Here is a 16,351-nt window from a genome sequence, read left to right on the forward strand (position 1 = left end):
GTTCCTGCTCTCACCACGAATAGAGAACTGATGTGCAGTTCCTGTTGTTTAGAGAATTCTTTCTAACATAAATGAAGTTTAAAACTAAAAACTTAAGGATCAGGGGAAAAAGAGCAAAGGACTAGAAGATACAAATCAACAGAACTAAGCATCACTTACGTGATAGTTGGTGACAAGCTTAACTGTTGAGTGGGCAACTCTTGCCCTGACGTCAGAGTCCCACTGCTTTCGCTTTGTGAAGCACACAGAACAGAAAGCATGACCTGAGCAGCAAAGCAGAGAGCACTGATGACATGTGGTAGGTCAGGGTTTCTGTGTTCTCTGATAAACACTTCAGGGCAGCACTCAGGTTAGGGAAGTTGAAAACTTCCCCAATATGGGAAAGGAAATAGTCAATCAAGTCCAGGAAGCACAGAGAGTCCCATACAGGATAAATCCAAGGAGAAACATGCCAAGACACATATTAATCAAACTATCAAACATTAAATTCAAAGAAAAAATGTTAAAAGCAGCAAGGGAAAAGTAACAAATAACATGCAAGGGAATCCCCATAAGGTTAACAGCTGATCTTTCAGCAGAAACTCTGCAAGCCAGAAGCGAGTGGCAGGACATTATTTAAAGTGATGAAAGGGAAAAACCTACAACCAAGATTACTCTACCCAGCAAGAATCTCATTCAGATTCGACGGAGAAATTAAAACATTTACAGACAAGCAAAAGCTAAGAAAATTCAGCACCACCAAACCAGCTTTACAACAAATGCTAAAGGAACTTCTCTAGGCAGGAAACACAAGAGAAGGAAAAGACCTACAATAACAAACCCAAAACAATTAAGAAAATGGTAATAGGAATATACATATTGATAACTACCTTAAATGTAAATGGATTAAATGCTCCAACCTAAAGACACAGACTGGCTGAATGGATTAAAAAACAAGACCCGTATATATGCTGTCTACAAGAGACACACTTCAGTCCTAGAGACACATACAGACAGAAAGTGAGGAGATGGAAAAAGATATTCCATGCAAATGGAAACCAAAAGAAAGCTGGAGTAACAATTCTCATATCACACAAAATAGACTTTAAAATAAAGACTGTTACAAGAGACAAAGAAGGATGCCACATAATGATCAATCCAAGAAGAAGCTATAACAATTGTAAATATTTATGCACCCAACATAGGAGCACCTCAATACATAAGGCAAATGCTAACAGCCATTAAAGGGGAAATCGACACAATCATAGCAGGGGACTTTAACACCCCACTTTCTCCAATGGACAGATCATCCAAAATGAAAATAAATAAGGAAACACAAGCTTTAAATGATACATTAAACAAGATGGACTTAACTAATATTTTTAGGACTTCCCACCCAAAAACAACAGAATACACTTTCTTCTCAAGTGCTCATGGAACATTCTCCAGGACAGATCATATCTTGGGTCACAAATCAAGCCTTGGTAAATTTAAGAAAACTAAAATCGTATCAAGTATCTTTTTGGACCACAACACTATGAGACTAGATATCAATTATAGGAATAAATCTGTAAAAAATACGAACACGGACTTCCCTGGTGGTCCAGTGGCTAAGACTCTGCGCTCCCAATGCAGGGGGCCCAGGTTCAATCCCTGGTCCAGGAACTAGATCCCACATGCCTCAACTAAGACCCGGTGCAGCCCAAAAAAAAAATACAAACACATGGAAGCTAAACAATACACTACTAAATAACCAAGAGATAGCTGAAGAAATCAAAGAGGAAATCAAAAAATACCCAGAAAAAAAATGACAATGAAAACACAACGACCCAAAACCTATGGGATACAGTAAAAGCAGTTCTAAGAGGGAAGTTTACAGCAATACAATCCTACCTCAAGAAACAGGAAACAATGCAAATAAACAACCTAACCTTATACCTAAAGCAATTAGAGAAAGAACAAAAAACCCCAAAGTTAGCAGAAGGAAAGAAATCACAAAGATCAGATCAGAAATAAATGAAAAAGAAATGAAGGAAACAATAGCAAAGATCAATAAAACTAAAAGCTGGTTCTTTGAGAAGATAAACAAAATTGATAAACCTTTAGCCAGACTCATTAAGAGGGAGAAGACTCAAGTCAATAGAATTAGAAATGAAAAAGGAGAAGTAACAACTGACACTGAAGAAATACAAATGCTCATGAGAGATCACTACAAGCAGCTATATACCAATAAAATGGACAACCTGGAAGAAATGGACAAATTCTTATAAAAGCACAACCTTCCAAGAGTGAACTGGGAAGAAATAGAAAATATAAACAGACCAATCACAAGCAATGAAATTGAAACTCTGATTAAAGATCTTCCAACAGGGCTTCCCTGGTGGCACAGTGGTTGAGAGTCCCCCTGCCGGTGCAGGGGACACGGGTTCATGCCCCGGTCCGGGAAGATCCCACATGCCACAGAGCAGCTGGGCCCGTGAGCCATGGCCACTGAGCCTGCGTATCCGGAGTCTGTGCTCCACAACGGGAGAGGCCACAACAGTGAGAGGCCCTCGTACCGCAAAAAAAAAAAAAAATCTTCCAACAAACAAAAGCCCAGGACCAGATGGCTTCACAGGTGAATTCTATCAAACATTTAAAGAAGAGCTCACACCCATCCTCTCAAACTCTTCCAAAATATAGCAGAGGGAGGAACACTCCCAAACTCATTCTATGAGGCCACCATCACCCTGATACCCAAACCAGACAAAGATGTCACAAAAAAAGAAAACTACAGGCCAATATCACTGATGAACATAGATGCAAAAATCCTCAACAAAATACTACCAAACAGAATCCAACAGCACATTAAAAGGATCATACACCATGATCAAGTGGGGTGTATCCCAGGAATGAAAGGATTCTTCAGTATACACAAATCAATCAATGTGATAAACCATATTAACAAATTGAAGAATAAAAACCATATGATCAACTTAATAGATACAGAAAAAGCTTTTGACAAAATTCAACACCCATTTATGGTTAAAAACCCTCCAGAAAGTAGGCATAGAGGGAACTTACCTCAACATAATAAAGGCTATATATGACAAACCCACAGCCAACATCATTCTCAATGGTGAAAAACTGAAACCATTTCCACTAAGATCAGGAAAAAGACAAGATTGCCCGCTCTCACCACTATTATACAAAATAGTTTTGGAAGTTTTAGCCACAGCAATCAGAGAAGAAAAAGAAATAAAAGGAATCCAAATCGGAAAAGAAGAAGTAAAACTGTCACTGTTTGCAGATGACATGATACTATACCTAGAGAATCCTAAAGATGCTACCAGAAAACTACTAGAGCTAATCAATGAATTTGCTAAAGTAGCAGGATACAAAATTAATGCACAGAAATCTCTTGCATGCCTATACACTAATGATGAAAAATCTGAAACAGAAATTAAGGAACCTCTCCCATTTACCACTGCAACAAGAAGAATAAAATACCTAGGAATAAACCTACCTAAGGAGGTAAAAGACCTGTACTCAGAAAACTATAAGACACTGATGAAAGAAATTAAAGATGACACAAACAGATGGAGAGATATACCATGTTCTTGGATTGGAAGAATCAACATTGTGAAAATGACTGCACTACCCAAAGCAATCTACAGATTCATTGCAATCACTATCAAACTACCAATGGCAACTTTCACAGAACTAGAACAAAAAATTTCACTATTTGTATGGAAACACAAAAGACCCTGAATAGCCAAAGCAATGTGGAGAAAGAAAAATGGAGCTGGAGGAATCAGGCTCCCTGACTACAAACTACACTCCAAAGCTACAGTAATCAAGACAGTATGATACTGGCACAAAAACAGAAATACAGATCAATGGAACAGGATAGAAAGCCCAGAGGTAAACCCACACACGTAGGTCACCTTATTTTTGACAAAAGGAGGCAAGAATATACAACAGAGAAAAGACAGCCTCTTCAATAAGTGATGCTGGGAAAACTGGACAGCTACATGTAAAAGAATGGAATTAGAACGTTCCTTAACACCACACACAAAAATAAACCCAAAATGGGTTAAAGACCGAAATATAAGGCCAGACACTATAAAACTCTTAGAGGAAAACATAGGAAGAACACTTCATGACATAAATCACAGCAATATCCTTTTTGACCCACCTCCTAGAGAAATGGAAATAAAAACAAAAATAAACAAATGGGACCTAATGAAACTTAAAAGCTTTTGCACAGCAAAGGAAAGCATAAATAAGATGAAAAGACAACCCTCAGAATGGGAGAAAATATTTGCAAACGAAGCAACTGACAAAAGATTAATCTCCAAAATATATAAGCAGCTCATGCAGCTGAATATCAAAAAAACAAACAACCCAATCCAAAAATGGGTGGAAAACCTAAATAGACATTTCTCCAAAGAAGATATACAGATTGCCAACAAACACATGAAAGGATGCTCAATATCACTAATTAGTAGAGAAATGCAAATCAAAACTACAATGAGGTATCACCTCACACTGGTCAGAATGGCCATCATCAAAAAATCTGCAAACAATAAATGCTGGAGAGGGTGTAGAGAAAAGAGAACCCTCTTGCACTGTTGGTGGAAATTTAAATTGATACACCCACTGTGGAGAACAGTATGGAGTTTCCTTAAAAAACTAAAAATAGAACTACCATATGACCCAGCAATCCCACTACCAGACATATACCCTGAGAAAACCATAATTCAAAAAGAGTCATGTACCACAATGTTCACTGAAGCTCTATTTACAATAGCCAGGACACGGAAACAACCTAAGTGTCCACTGACAGATGAATGGATAAAGAAGATATGGCACATATATACAATGGAATATTACTCAGCCATAAAAAGAAACGAAATTGAGTTATCTGTAGTGAGGTGGATGGACCTAGAGACTGTCATACAGAGTGAAGTAAGTCCGAAAGAGAAAAACAAATACCGTATGCTAGCACATATATATGGAATCTAAAAAAAAAAAAAAAAAAAAAAGATTCTGAAGAACCTAGGGGCAGGACAGGAAAAAAGATGCAGACGTGGAGAATGGACTTGAGGACATGGAGGGGGGAAGGGTAAGCTGGGATGAAGTGAGAGAGTGGCATGGACATATATACACTACCAAATGTAAAACAGATAGCTAGTGGGAAGCTGCTGCATAGCACAGGGAGATCAGCTCGGTGCTTAGTGACCAACTAGAGGGGTGGGATAGGGAGGGTGGGAGGGAGAGGCAAGAGGGAGGGGATATGGGGATATATGTATACATATAGCTGATTCACTTTGTTATACAGCAGAAAGTAACACAACATTGTAAAGCAAATATACTCCAATAAAGTTGTTTTAAAAAAAAAAAAAGCAGCCTGAGAAAAACAACTTAGTTTGGAAGCTTTAGCTAAGAAACAATACATAATGGGGGGAGGGGTAGGAAGAGAAATCAAGCTAAAGTTTATTCCTTTAAAAAAAACCATTTAGACACAAAATCTAGGAAAATAAATACTAGTTGTAAGCTCAAGAGAACTTGCATCATTTCAATTAACTAACCAAAAGCATCCAAAACCTCATTCTGTATCAGCTCATGTGAGATGAGCTAATGTGGTCAGTTGACTGGTTCAGAATGTTCCCATGGATACCAATTATTTTGGATGGGGAAAGTAGTACAAGGTCTACATCAGCTGCACTGAAACATTTTTCTTACTTGTGTTTGAAAACACACAAATGTGAAATGTCTTTCTGGTACTAAACTTCTGACAGTCACAGAAAACAATGTTGCATTCTTTTAAAATAAAACTTTGCTCAAGTACCCTTCACTTGACATAGAATCCGGTCTAAGAAAAGCATGTCTTAAACTCAACCCACGGGGGTTTAGTGTAGTTTTTAAATGAAACATGTGAAAGACAAAAATTCAAATAACTTGGGGTTAAATAGTTCTGCTCTGACATAGTAGGTGAAACCACATGGTGCCTGAAATAGCTCAAAAATGATGAAGCTGGATTAGATGAGCTTGAGAACATCGGTGGTTTTGCAAAAGCCCTAAAAAACAAACAAACAAAATAGTTCATTAAAAGTTCTTTAGCAAAGCCCTTAAACATAAAATATTTCATTCCAGGGCTTCCCTGGTGGCGCAGTGGTTGAGAGTCCGCCTGCCGATGCAGGGGACACGGGTTCGTGCCCCGGTCTGGGAAGATCCCACATGCCACGGAGCGGCTGGGCCCGTGAGCCATGGCCACTGAGCCTGCGCGTCCGGAGCCTGTGCTCCGCCGCAACGGGAAAGGCCGCAGCGGTGAGAGGCCCGCGTACCGCAAAGAAAAAAAAAAAAATTTCATTCCACATGAGCGCAGTTCTCAGCCGTGTGGCGCTGTCTCCGCCACCTCCACCTCCCCATTAACCTATTCCCTATTAAGTAATAATTAAAGGCAGGCATTTGCCACTGTGGGAAAGGGAGGAGGGGTAGGCAGAGGGGTTGGATTTTCTAAGTTTCTTTTTTAAAGAACTTATACACAATAGCTTGCTTGGCTTCAGTATAAATTAAAAGGAGCTAAGCTAAGTTTGAGGTGGCACAGGTTGGTGTGTACTGTAAGAGCCAATACTTAGCTGATCTTTACTATCGGCTGGTAGTTGAACATTTATCAGCCTACCTCCAGGTAAGCTGTTATCAAATCTCAAGTTTATCCAACATTCACTATGTAACTTTTGCATTGATTCAGAGTGTAGGGTCTTTACAAACCTAGCATGTCTTCATTATTTTTCAGTATAGACACTCAAACTTTTTTCTTTAACTAAAATTCTTTTTTTTAAACGAAAGTAGATATTTTAAAACAAGATTGTCTATGGAAATGAACGAGAGACTATCCCCCCAACTAGACCTGAAGCTCCATGAAGGCAGGGACCTCATCTGTCTTTTTTACCACTGTTCCTCCAGTGTCTAGAACAGTGCCTGGTGCAGATGACATGCCCAATAACTGTCTGCTGAATAAACGGATTTGTAAGGTTAACAATTTTATCTCTGATACTTCAGACATAATTATTATCTAAATTGTATTTTAATAAAATCACATTTAATAATTTGAAGAATGTAAATTTTTAAAGGCTACAAGAATTAAAGATAGACTTCTGACAATAATATTGTTTAACTGATACTGTAACCCTAGGTGCTAACATGACTATTTACTGACCAAAACAAGAGCAATGGAGTATGGTATAAGGAATAATGGTTTTGGAATCAGAATGACACGGGCTGAAATCCCTTCGTTCCCACATTTAATAGTAAGAATACAAGTTTTAATCAAATTATTGTTTGCTTATAAACACTTTCATTTATTGAAATACATATTAAAAGCATCAAAAATGAGACATGCAAATAAAAAATCTGAAACATCTGTGTTGGCTGTTACTTTGCTGGCCTCCCAGCATTCACATCCTTGTATAATCACCTCCTCTTGAATGTGGGTTGACCCTGTGACCTGCTTTAACCAATGCAATGTAGCAAAAGTGACTCTGGGTCAGTTCTGGGCCTAAGCCTTAAGAAGGCCACCTTTGTACTCCAGGGCATGCAAGCCACCATGTAAGAAATTCAACTACCCTGAGACTGCCATGGTCTTCAAAGCCTAACTAGCCAGGTGGAGAGGCTGCATGAAGGAGAAACCAGATAGGTCAAAGTCTTGCTAAGCTCCCATCCCAGCTGACAGCCAGTGCCAACTTGCTAGTGTGTGAGTGAGGCTATTTTGGACCTTCCAGCTGTCCCTGAGCCCAAGCCAACACCACGAAACGCAGAAGAACCACTCAATACCATAACAGATAATAAATGGTTTTTACTTTAAGCCATTAAGCTTTGGTATGGTTTGTTAAATTAAAATAGATAACTGACAAACATAAAAAGTTAAACATTTTATTTTTACTTGAAGCCCATGAATGGGTTTAAATCTGCCACGACTTTGATGAGGCTACAGCCTTGTCTTTTGGTGTGAGTCCCTGAGAAAAGTCACGCGTCAACTTTGTCACATATACCACAACCAAAGCACTGCATCTGCCATCCCCACTCTCTAGTTCTTTAAAATGGAACAAGAATTTAAAGATTTTCAGAGGGTAATTTTTCTGGATTACCTAAACTTCAACAGTTCTCTCCTATCCCTAATTTGATGGTAAGTTTCTTTTCACGACCTATCTTTTGGAGACTTTCCAAAGCATTCCAAATTAGTTTATACAGAAACTACAATTCTCTTTTGCATTCACATCTCATATATTTGCATAATAGTTTACTAAATTCTGCAATTACAATTAAAGCGTACAATAGACCTAAAAAGATTTAGGAACAAACCAGGAACTCCTGATAAGCATATAGTTCAATTGATGGGAACAGAAAATCACAGGCATTCTAGAGAGAGCCTATTAGTCATAGGCATTCATGATGCTGTGAGCGTCAGTCAATGTCTTATAGAAGAACTGGATAGGGTTAGGTCTTGGAAAGGGTTACATAGATGAGTGTATAAGGCCTGCCTGGCTTAGATCTTCTAGAAGTCTTTTATTTCACACAAAGATTTATACAAGGTATACTTTAGCAGTCCTGATGTAGGTCGAACAAAATAGAACACAAAGATAGAAAACATATATATATATATATATATATATATATATATGAAGAAAAATTATCCCACATGGATAAACTTTACTCATCATTAGAAATAAAAATAATTATAAGCTATTTTTAAAGTATTTTCAGATGAAGGCTTTCAGAAAATAAAATCATATAAACAAATATTACAAAATGCTTTAAAGACTTCACATTATTATTCTTCACTTCTGGTTAACCAGAAGATATCCAAAAAGAACTAGAACAAAAAAAAGAAAAGTTTTAGGTATTCAAAAACATATGAGTCATGCTATAGATAAAAGACAAGTGTGATTATTTCTATTATTTCTGCAATTTTACTGCCAACAGTTGAGTACTTAAAAACAAGGGGACAGGGCTTCCCTGGTGGCACAGTGGTTAAGAATCCGCCTGCCAACGCAAGGGACAAGGGTTCGAGCCCTGGTCCGGGAAGATCCCACATGCCACGGAGCAACTAAGCCCGTGCGCCACAACTACTGAGCCTGCGCTCTAGAGCCCGCGAGCCACCACTACTGAGCCCGCAGGCCTAGAGCCCGTGCTCCTCAACAAGAGAAGCCACCGCAATGAGAAGCCCACGTACCACAACGAAGAGTAGCCCCCGCTTGCCGCATCTAGAGAAAGCCCGCGCGCAGCAACAAAGACCCAAAAACAAGGGGACAAAGAAAAAGACATTTTCAAGTGTGCGTTCTTATTTTTGCCAGTTCTAATGCCCCCCAAAAATGTGAGTATATCTATTGATATATCTTTATCCAAAGCTTTGCAAATCAATACTAGATTGTATGTGTACAGATTAGCAAGGAGACAATCAAAAGGGAATAAAAACTCTTCTCAGTTGTACAGAAGTGGATGCAGGGAGCACTTCTTTCAATACAGGAAGTGAAAATAAGCACCACTTCAGTCTCACTGTGGATGCAATTTACAATGAAATGCCAAAGAAAAAAACATTTAAAGAAAAGCAACATAAAATGATGATTCATTCGAAGGTTTTTATAGGCTTAAGTAAAGAGAACTCTGGGACTAAGGCAGGGACATCTGAAAGATGAAAACCTGCGTCAAAGCTGGGAGGAAAAACAAACAAAGAGGCTTATCCCTATGCCAAGTGCACCCAAAACATTTAAGAGTTTAAAGAGACACAAGACGAATGTTTAAAACTTTAAACATAGCAAAAAAGAATTATGAGCTCCCTCTTCCTTTCTTACAAGTGAGAACATTTTAAAAATCCCCTTATTCTAATTTGAATTTATATCTGAAAAAAGTATTTTATGTCATTACTTCCCATGTAATTCTCAGAAATCAAGTAACTGAAGAGCCACTTTCTGTAGGAAACAGATGAGTTGTCTGCATCGCCTTATCTTTTTTCTAATTTAAATTTTAAAGAGTTACTATAAATATAAATATGCTCTATGACACACATATACTTTCAAAAGATGGACTCCAACTGTTGAGGGGATAAATCGAGGAAAAAATACAAGCGTATGAGATACTCTCCCAGGGTTTTCAGTGAAGAAAAATGGAAAGAAAAGTGGGAAAAGCAATTAGGACAATTTGGACATTAAATCTCTCACCTCTGCTTTGACACTAGCACAGAAAGAGCTCATTTATCTGGAGACCAGATCTTGGTTTCCAATACCACGCATCAACAAAAGAACAAGGACTTCTTGGAGAGATGGCTGATTCCAGGACGGGGGCAAGGAAGATGTAATGTGAGCTTGAAGTATCTTGTAAGTGCACCAAGTGAGGAAGTGTTCAAAAAACAAAAAAGCAATGGGATCATGTTAAAAGGACACAGGAGCAACCGAAAGAGCTCCCACTGGCCGAAGCTGGAACAATCTGAGCAAGAAAATAAATGACAGAGCACTGGATTCTAATCATGAATCCATGAGTCCATATGGATATAAACAATTACGATATAAATAACCAGGAGAAGAGACAAATCTGGACAGAAAAAACCCAAACAATTTACGTAGCCAAGTGATCAAAGTTAACATCATCAGTGACAAGTCACGTTGAGAGCATGAGCTCCTGATCTGATGAGAAGGGCACTTCACCTCTATGGTCATCTTCCCAAAACCCATAACTCCAGCCAAACCATGATAAAAACAGCAGACAAACCCAAACTGAGGAACAGTGTAGAAAATACCCGACTGGCACCCCTTAAATTGTTCAAGTCATCAAAAACAAAGAGAGTCTGAGAAACTGTAACAGCCAGGACACGGATAAGGAGACATGATGACTAAATGTAATGTGGTGTCCTGGATGGGATCTGGGAAGAAGAAAAGAACATTAGGAAAAATGAATGAAACTGGAATAAAGTACAGAGTTTAAGTAAATAATAATGTGCCAATATTGGATCGTTAGTTGTAACAAATATACACTGTAATGTAAGATTTAACAACAGAAGAAACTGGACACAGGATATATGGAAATTCTCTGTACTATCTCCAACTGTCGCTAAATCTAAACTATTCTAAAATAAAAAATTTATTTAAAAATTAATTAATATAATGACATTATATGGAACAGTTCCATGACAATGCTGAAGAAATTTGGGTTACTATACAGGTATAAAAGACTAAGAGCCAGGACTAAATGAAAAATGTAACATTAATTATAAAATTAAGCCATTCTTTATCAGTATAACCAAGATTGTGGTTGTAAAACAATTTTTAAATGGTAGGTGAGGAAATGCCATTTAAAACAGTGACTTCCTAAACTGGGATATGCATCAGATTTCTATTTATGCTTTTCATCAGCTATATAATTTGTCACACAGTAACGAACAATTTTCATTGTAACAGTGTAACTACTACCTTACATACCGGAACCAACCATCTGCCAGACACTGTGCTAAACATCCTACATGATCTCATTTACTCCCTATGGATTAAGGACTATGGCACCATTTTAGGAAAGGATACTTTGCCCAGAAGGCTCATCCTCGTTGATTATGAGAATTACCATATAGTCTCATTATCAAATACCTATTGCTCAATTAGGCAATCTACAAATGCTATGCCATTTTGTCTTCCCAACACCACTGCAAGTACTATCACAATCCCTATGTTGCAGAATAGGAAAAGGAGTTGCAAAGGTAACTTGTCTGCTCCCTGCGAAATGTCTGTGCAGAACTGGAGCCCTGGTCTGACCCCAAGGCCCGGGACCCTCCCAACTTCAGCCCACCCCTCACTCCTAGGTCATTGGGATGTCTGCCTTCTCCCAAAGGCAGGCACAGAGGAGTACCTCCCCTGTGGAAGGAGGTCCCTACTGGCTGGAGAATAAGCCTGGGGACAGTTCAGGGACTGAGTTCTCTGGCCAGCTCTGGGGCTCCCTTCTTTGGTGAAGTCTTTTAGCCACTCTAGGTCTATACTTCCTCACCTGTCAGCCTAGGTAAGACGCTGAGTCTAAATTCCAGCCTGGGGAGACACAGCATGCTTACGATACAAATGAGAGGGGAAAAGTGAGAGTTTTGTTTGGCCTGCTTATGTCTGCATATCAAATAAAAGGTGTAACTCAACTCCACTCTCCCTCTGGTAGCTTCCTACAGCCCCTAACAAGTATAGGAACCACACCCTGTCTTCCCTGGAACACCAAAGTACTATTCCTCTAACAGAGGACTCATCAGACCAGGCTGCTGTTTCCGTTTCATGTAAATCTGTGTGTGTTTAAGACTAAAAAAGTGTAAAACTACCCACTACAGGGAAAGAAAAACAGGTCTTTTAAATTAGAGGCCAGTTATTTGGAATTAACAACAATTAACTTTGTTTGAGAATGGATTTTGTGTAAGAGATAGAAAACGATATAAAATTTTTAAATGTATGTTATTTTATTTCATTCCCTTTCAGTTTTTTGTTTCTTGGGTCTCTAGTCCAATGATTTATTTATTTACAGTTGAAAACACATATTAACTGTTTCATACTGCACTATGTGTGCATGTGTGTCAACTACACCATTAGACCTTCACTTCATTCACCATCGGCCCTACTGGACAAGCGCTGTGCTAGGAGTTGAGGAAACATACAATAGCGAACAAGAGAATCACCATTCCTTCCCTCTTAAAGTTTTCGACCTATAGAAAGAACGAGGTATTTAGCATATAAGTACACACACAAAAGTCTTTAAAGTGCAGTTCTTCATTATGCCGTGAAGGAAGATTACAAAGCATACCAGCAGACAGGATCTAGCCTGAAGAACCCATAGGGTGATAATAAAGAATACATCTCCAAAGAAGGAACACTTAAACGGAAACCCAGAAGCTCTGAAGGCGCTGACCAGAAGGGGGGGGGGGGGGGGGGGGCGGGGCTGAGACAGAAGAGCCCACAGCTCATTTGAGAAACATAAAGGCCATGATGGCCTAGAGTAGAGGGCAGAGCAAACAAGAGCACCCAAAGGGGCAGGCAGTCATCAGATTACGCTAAAGCAGATTCATCCTAGAAGAAAGGTGCAGCCACAAAGAGCATTAAGTAGGGGAAGGGCATGAGTGAACTGACCTTTCTCGTCAAAGTATTTCCCACATCACCTTACACTAGCGGACAGGCATAAAGATATAACACACAAGGCCTCTCAACTATTCAATCTTAAAGTCAATCTAAACAACTATTCTGTCTACACTAGGCCAACAAGCAAGACCAATTCACCTGCCAGGAGCCAACAGAGGAGGAAAAAAAGAATTGTTCACTTGAGAGGAGTTATGAAATCCTTAAAAATGGCAAGTTAACATCTAAGAAATAAAACACTATTCAACATCAAAGATGTAATTAAAGACACAGACAAAAAGTTTGTCTCATGGGCTTCCCTGGTGGCGCAGTGGTTGAGAGTCCGCCTGCCAACGCAGGGGACACGGGTTCGTGCCCCGGTCCGGGAAGATCCCACGTGCCGCGGAGCGGCTGGGCCCGTGAGCCATGGCCGCTGAGCCTGCGCGACCGGAGCCTGTGCTCCGCAGTGGGAGAGGCCACAACAGTGAGAGGCCCACGTCCCACAAAAAAAAAAAAGTTTGTCTCATGAAAAATATAACTTTCTTCTAACTAAAAACTATATAAACTGGGGGAAATAATTATAATGTACCTAAAAAAATTTTAGAAAGAAGCTCCTATTTTTAATTTTATAGTTTTCTTCACTAAGAACATAATTGGTAACTGCGGTTGAATACATAAGGCTAATGTGAAATTAACTGGAAATGTCAGGCCTGAAGGCCCGTGAGTATATAAATACCACTCACAGTTTCCGAAAAGAAGTATCTCACAGTATATGATTAAATGCAACATGTACAAAATATAGGGAATGTAAAAAGTAAAGTATCAAAACTATATTACTTTATATCTCCATCATAGAGACTATGAGTCCTTTGAAACTGAATGTAAATTTTAATCACATCCATTTTTGGAGTCAAGAGTCCATAGCTTTATCAGATTCTCAAATGTAGTCTATGACCCACAAGGGGTATAGAAGCATGGACCTAGACAATATTTACCACACAGTTAGCAGGGTTCTCCTTTCAAAATATCTCATCCTGACATATACTAAACAGACATTCAAAGGATAAAGGTATCAGATGAATAAGTAATTCAAATCAATACTCAAGCTACAAGGTTGCTTCCACCCGCACTAGGCAAGAATAACAACCGCCCTCCAGACCACATACACTGGCTTTGCCCAAAGCTGACTTCTAAATCACATCAATGTCAAGTGCACCAAATAAGACAGCAATTTTCAATCTTTTGTGACACTCTGTTGTTTTACGTTTGGAATGACACCGTCCTCCATGCTTCTTGTAAAAGTGGTTAATTAAAATAAATTAACATTTAATTTAATAGCCCAATTAATTTAGGAACAATTAGAAAAAATCCTTAAATGGTTCATAAGCAAGGCTACAACTAAATACAATAAAGGCAAAGCCTCTTGGAAAAAAAAATTTAAGCAAACATGGAACACAATGGTTTGGTGAATGAGATAAAAGGAGAATGTTTCATATAATACATTACTAGAGACGTGAACGCAGAAGAAAACAATTACAAGAATAAAGTTATTGGGGCTTCCTTTGTGGCACACCAGTTAAGAATCCACCTGCCAATGCAGGGGATACAGGTTCGAGCCCTGGTCTGGGAAGATGCCACAGAGCAACTAAGCCCATGCACCACAACTACTGAGCCTGCACTCTAGAGCCCGTGAGCCACAACTACTGGAGGCTGCGATCCACAACTACTGAAGGCTGCGATCCACAACTACTGAAGCCCATGCACCTAGAGCCCATGCTCCACAACGAGAAGCCACGGCAATGAGAAGCCCACGCACCGCAACGAAGGGCAGCCCCCACTCGCCGCAACTAGAGAAAGCCTGCGCGCAGCAACAAAGACCCAACGCAGCCAAAAATAAAGAAATAAAACAAATTTATTTTAACAAAAAAAGAATAAAGTTATTTATAAAACTGACATACAAGGGTAGAAACCATGGAAGAAAAAGAGATTTAAGCAGTGATTTTCCAGTGATAATTTTGGGTTTATCTTTCTTGAGGCTCATTGAACTGTTTGAATCTATGGGTTTATAGTGTTTGTTCATCAAATGTGAAACATTTACAGCCATATTTCTTAAAATACGTTTTTCAGTTTCCCCCCCTCGCTTTCCTGTTTCAGGAACTCCAATTACAGATATGCAGAGGGCCTGATATTATCCCATACGTCGCTGATGTTCTATACATTTTTTTCTAGTCGGTGTACTCTCTGTACTACATTTTGCATAGTTTCTATTGCTGTGTCCACAAGTTCAAAATTTTTTCTACAGTGCCTACTCTGTTGATAATCCCAACCAGTGTATTTGTCATTTCAGATACTGTATTTTTCATCTTCAGACATTCCATTTGGGTTTTTTTTAATATCTTTTATTTTTCTCCAATGTTCATGTTCTCCTTTAAATATACCTGAATATAATTCAATAATAAAAAGACAAATAAACCAATTAAAAATGGGGAAAGGATCTGAATACACACTTCTCCGAAGATATACAAATGGCCAACAAGCACCTGAAAAGACGCTCACCACCACTAGGAAAATATAAATCAAAACCATGAGATAGTACTTTTCATCCATTAGGGTGGTTATAATCAAAAAGTCAGAAAGGGACTTCCCTGGCAGTCCAGTGGTTAAGACTCCGCACTTCCAATGTAGGGGGCACGGGCTCGATCCCTGGCCAGGGAACTAAGATTTCACGTGCTCTGCAGTGCGGCCAAAAATAAATAAATAAATAGTTTAAAGTCAGATAATAACAAGCATGGGCAAGGATGTGAAGAAATCAGAACTCTCATACGCTGCTGGTGGGAATGTCAAGTGGTGCAGCCAGTTTGAAAAACGTATGACCCAGCAATTAGACTCCTAGGTATATATATGCAAGAAAAATGAAAACATATGTCCACACAAACAACTGTATAAACACTTGAATGTTTATAGCAGCATCACTCATACTAGCCAAAAGGTGGAAACAACCCAATGTCTATCGAGTGAAGAACGGATAAGCAAAATGTAGCAGATGCATTTAGTGAAACATTATTCAGCCAAACAAAGGAATGAAGGACTCATACATGGTACAACACGGGTGAAAATTGCAAACATTAGGCTAAATAAAAGCTGTCATAAAAGACCATATATTATATGATTCAATTTATAAAACATGTTCAGAACAGGCAAATATACCGACACAGAAAGTAGACTAATGGTTGCTTAGGACTGGGAGGGATGGGGGTTGGGAG

General features: G+C 39.0%; 1 protein-coding gene across 12 annotated transcripts in view; it reads right to left on the reverse strand.

The window, feature by feature from the left end:
• MAP3K4 (mitogen-activated protein kinase kinase kinase 4) overlaps positions 1-16,351 on the reverse strand; it is a 117,394-nt gene that overhangs the window by 78,996 nt on the left and 22,047 nt on the right. Inside the window, exon 1 of one of the 12 annotated variants that reach the window (XM_049695217.1) lies at positions 160-1,672. The exons of the other annotated variants lie outside the window; for them this stretch is intronic. Within the exon in view, the coding sequence (XP_049551174.1) occupies positions 160-260 (101 nt within the window). The 5' untranslated portion in view covers positions 261-1,672. Of the gene's footprint in view, positions 1-159; positions 1,673-16,351 lie in introns of those variants that run through there. 12 annotated transcript variants of the gene reach the window in all.

The sequence above is a fragment of the Orcinus orca genome, chromosome 12, assembly GCF_937001465.1.
Source record: "Orcinus orca chromosome 12, mOrcOrc1.1, whole genome shotgun sequence".
Classification (NCBI taxonomy): Eukaryota; Metazoa; Chordata; class Mammalia; order Artiodactyla; family Delphinidae; genus Orcinus; species Orcinus orca.